The sequence below is a fragment of the Orbicella franksi genome, chromosome 3 (genome assembly GCF_964199315.1).
Source record: "Orbicella franksi chromosome 3, jaOrbFran1.1, whole genome shotgun sequence".
Lineage (NCBI taxonomy): Eukaryota > Metazoa > Cnidaria > Anthozoa > Scleractinia > Merulinidae > Orbicella > Orbicella franksi.
In genome coordinates this window covers 5,569,170-5,573,147 of record NC_138147.1, presented here as the reverse complement: position 1 = coordinate 5,573,147, position 3,978 = coordinate 5,569,170, and the positions used below count along the sequence as shown (strand labels likewise).

The 3,978-nt window shown below is 39.1% G+C and overlaps 1 protein-coding gene across 1 annotated transcript; it reads left to right on the top strand.

Moving 5' to 3' along the window:
• Positions 1–981: 981 nt before the first annotated feature.
• Positions 982–3,058, top strand: LOC145482975 (extracellular protease-like). The gene is made up of 2 exons (XM_081461604.1): positions 982–1,096; positions 1,423–3,058. Exons 1-2 carry the CDS (start codon positions 1,017–1,019, stop codon positions 2,453–2,455), a joined length of 1,113 nt encoding a protein of 370 aa, XP_081317730.1. The 5' UTR covers positions 982–1,016; the 3' UTR covers positions 2,456–3,058.
• The last annotated feature ends 920 nt before the right edge of the window (positions 3,059–3,978 follow it).

Genomic DNA, 3,978 nt, shown 5'->3' with positions numbered 1-3,978 from the left:
ATTTCTGGCATTCATTATGTTATAGCCCATAATTTTATGAAAAGTAGGTCACGTGATGGCTTAGCTGCAAAGGGCCTATTACCGTATGAGTAACCATCTTGGTTCTTTCATTCGTTAAATTCCTAGTTTTAAATTCGACGGAGAAGATAAAAGCTGATACTTAAAACAGTGAACCAATATACTTCTAAAGAGTTGAAATTTCTTCAAAACTCTTCCCGGGTATTTTGAGTTCTTGTTTCGTTGTCGGGAAGTGTGGCCATCGATATCTCGTGTTTCAAGCGTCAGAGCAGGTGTGTGAATAGCTTCCAGCAAACAAACTGTTCCTGAAAGCGATGGGGTGAAAAAAGTGTCATGACAACCGTCGATTTCTTGGCTAGAAAATTATGCTTATCTATCTCGAAATGGAGAAGTTTGACAACTCCACCAATTCCTATTCTACGGACTTGCGATGGGAGCTTGCTATCGCAAAAGGTAGCAGAATACGTCTTCTCAAACGTCAAAACACTTGATATAAATATTTTCTCAGAGCCACAATACTATCCAAACAGGACGTTCTATTTTTGATTGGCCTGTCCCAAAGTAAATCTCAAAAGAAAAGGCACAAGGTAAATAACAAACCAGAACATAGGCACGAAATCAATCAGAAACACTGAGACTCGAAGGAGTTGTACACTGAACTTCATCGTTACCTGACGTCTGAATATGCATGTAAGGCAAATGAAAAGTTCTTCTTAGAAGCCGCATTGTTGCATGTAAACCAAAAAAAAACCTTCTAGGACGATCCTAAAATCCTCTTTCCATATAAAGGGGACTATACTCAAAACTTCGAGAGAGAGAAACGTAGAGAGTAGGCAGTATATTGGCTGATCGATTAGACTTTCAGTTTTGGCGGAGGGTTTCTGTATCAGGAATAATTTTGTGTCAATTAAGAATACTGTGTCGTCCGCTTGTTGACGTAAAGAGGTATAAGTTTTGGCCTTACTTACAAAAAAGTATCCCTCCAATAGTAACCCAAAATGACAGTCTTGTGGATTCTACTGATATTGGGGATGACATATGGAGAAGAACAGGTGGAATTCGATACATCTGATAACAGGTAAGTACTTAGAATTCTTAGAATTAGTTTAATTGGAAGACGATTGGTAATCAAATGTCGTTATTAGTAAACTTTGTCCACATTTGGCATGTTACTACAACTTTTTTTAAATTTGCTTTTACTGAAAGATGAGCTGAGAGATCAAATAACAACGGTGCAAATTCTTAACATAAGCGGGCTATTCATCTCATGTCAAACGGTTACAACGCATCTCCGGTAACAGTTTGGTACGTTTTTCAGGAGTATTTGTTCTTGCCAATCCTGCCCGAGGTAATTGCACCATAACACCATAACTAAATTGATCATGGTTTGTTTATTTCACGCAGCATTTTGGCTGCCTCAATTGAATGTCCGCCAACGTACACTGTCAAAGCCACAATTGGGTGCAGGTTTCACTTGAAGAACAATGGCAAACAGGACTATTCTGTTCTCAAATGGAGTACACCACTGGAAGGAGCGACCTCTGATTGCCTGACTGTCACTCGCAACGGGAAGAAGTTAGAATACGATGGTATTTACAGGAAGCGCAGTGTTCCAGGTCCCGATCAATTCTTGACCGTTGGAGCTGGACAAACTCTCTCATCGACGTTTCAAGTGTCCGATGCCTTCGATTTGACCAAGGCTGGAGTATATTCTATTGCTGTAGACACTTATTTAGAATATGTAGTAGGTAGCGCAACCAGCAAACCAGATGTCAAGAGAAAAATTCGTCACCTTTCGTCACCTGCCGTAAGTTTCCACATAGTTGGAAGAAGTTCCTTTAAAGGAACCCTGGGTCAAAAAGCACGCTTTCTTGAAAGTAGAAAGCAAACTAAGCAAAATGGGATTTTTCATGGGACATTTGGTGGCGGGGTCTCACGGAAAAGTATTTTACCGGTACCGCCTGTTGTAACGGGAGGCTCCAAAAACCTACAAGTCGCTACAAAAACAGCTCATAATACTGCCTACAATACCATAAAATCTTTTCTTGCGGCCCCACAAACCAAGAAACAGCGCGTTACGCTTTGGTTTGGGGCAAATCAGGTAAATAATGCCGTCAAAAAATTTCAAAAAATGACAGGCGTATTAGAAAAGGAGACGATTACCTATTCTTTTGATGGGCCTCATTGTGATGCCTCAACATATGCGTACACTTTCAAAAACACTCGCGAAATTTTCCTATGCCAACTTTACAAGGAGGCCGCACCCGTAGGTGCCGACAGCAAGATGGGAATTTTAACGCATGAATTGAGCCATGCTATAGTCAGCACCGATGATATTGTATATGGCCAAAGAGCTTGTAAAGAGCTGGCCAAGGCTGCCCCAGGTCAGGCTATCAACAATGCTGACAACTTCGAATATTTTGTAGAAACCTTGTAGAGTTGGCTATAGGATCAGCAGAACAGGTAGATTCGCACAGCAGCCAGATTAGAACAAGTAGCGCGACAGGCACACAAGGGTCATCGGCGTAAAATACCGCGAAGCAAGAGTATTTTTTGACAACGAACGTAAAGAGCGAGTACTTTTCCATTCGGGCTGCTCACTCTGTCCGCTTATATGCTTGTTCTGCAGGTTTCTTTGACCACGGATTTCATGTAATGAGTAAAACATTGGATAAAACAATATTTTTTGAAAGAGCCGTAAATATTTAGAATTAAGGGATGCGTTGCATGGTAATGCGTATTTGCAATTTCACAACGTCATAATTCGGGCTCAGGAAAACAGTGTACGTTTACTACATTTTACTAAACAACTGATGTTTAAAATATCTAAAAACTCAATAAACTATGTTGATGATTTTGTATCCTACAAAGATACATGCTCGCAATCCTGCTACAGGCCCTTGCCAAGAAAGAAATCTAATAAACGTAAATCGAATTATTGTCACTATTGTGGGGAAATTCATTAATATGCAGTTTATCGTACGATTATTAAAAAGTACCTGTAAAGATATATAGAATCTAAAAATAAAGGGATGTTACTTCGATCGTTTGAATGACTTACTCTTTATTTATTTATTTATTGTTTTTTTTATTACTATTATGTCATGCAGTTTCTATCTTTTTTTTCTTTTTCTTAGTAGTGAAAATGAAAATAACCGGTGTATTACATTGTTGAGGTTTTTGCCGTACGTTTGGAGGTTTATTGTAATTGCGACCAACCGGACCTTATTCGCCGCCTTTGCTATGAGGTTGTTATCATTTCTTTTTTACGTCTTGGTTTCCTGCATAGAATATCCTTAATTTCAGCTGCTACAGCTCATTCCTTTTGAGTGAAATTCAATGGTTGTGAAATAGTTAGTTCTTCTTTCACGGCTTCTCTAACGACAAAAGGTTGTAGACGAAGGGAATTGTGGTGTAAATGACATTGCAAAAGGCCCTCTTGAAGGCCCTCTAGACACTTGAACACTGCGAGTTTTGCGTGACTTGAACACTGCGAGTTTTTGCGTTACATTATAATTCATTGTGTCATACATGTAGTATGTTCAGCTTTCTTGTGCGAGCCTGCAATGCTTGTGGTTACAGTTGGCCGCCATGTTTTGTAAGGACAGAGATTTGGTGATTAAAGCCTAGTATTTCTGCAGGCAATCGTCTTTTCTCATTTACAACAGGAATCTTGCGGATAGTTTTGGCAACAAAATATTCTCAAGAATAATATGTTCGCGTATTTTTAGAATCCGTAATTCCTGAATACATAAGGCCTTTTGTTTCAAAGACTGTTCAAGGATTTATTTTTCAAGGTTAATACATCTGTCGTCAAATACTAGCTTTCCTCGGAAGAAGATGTAAAAATCGATAACATACAGCCGCAGAAATTTCACATAGCACTGCACAGTAAATTACAGGGAGTCGCTGTAACTCCAAAATTGGAGTTAAAATTTTAGGTACAGGATAACTCCTTTT

Bases quoted from the DNA above. Each gene is read 5' to 3' on its own strand.
- LOC145482975 (XM_081461604.1), top strand. From the start codon at position 1,017: ATGACAGTCTTGTGGATTCTACTGATATTGGGGATGACATATGGAGAA. The intron at 1,097-1,422 runs GTAAGTACTTAG...TATTTCACGCAG, and splicing joins TTCGATACATCTGATAACAG to CATTTTGGCTGCCTCAATTG.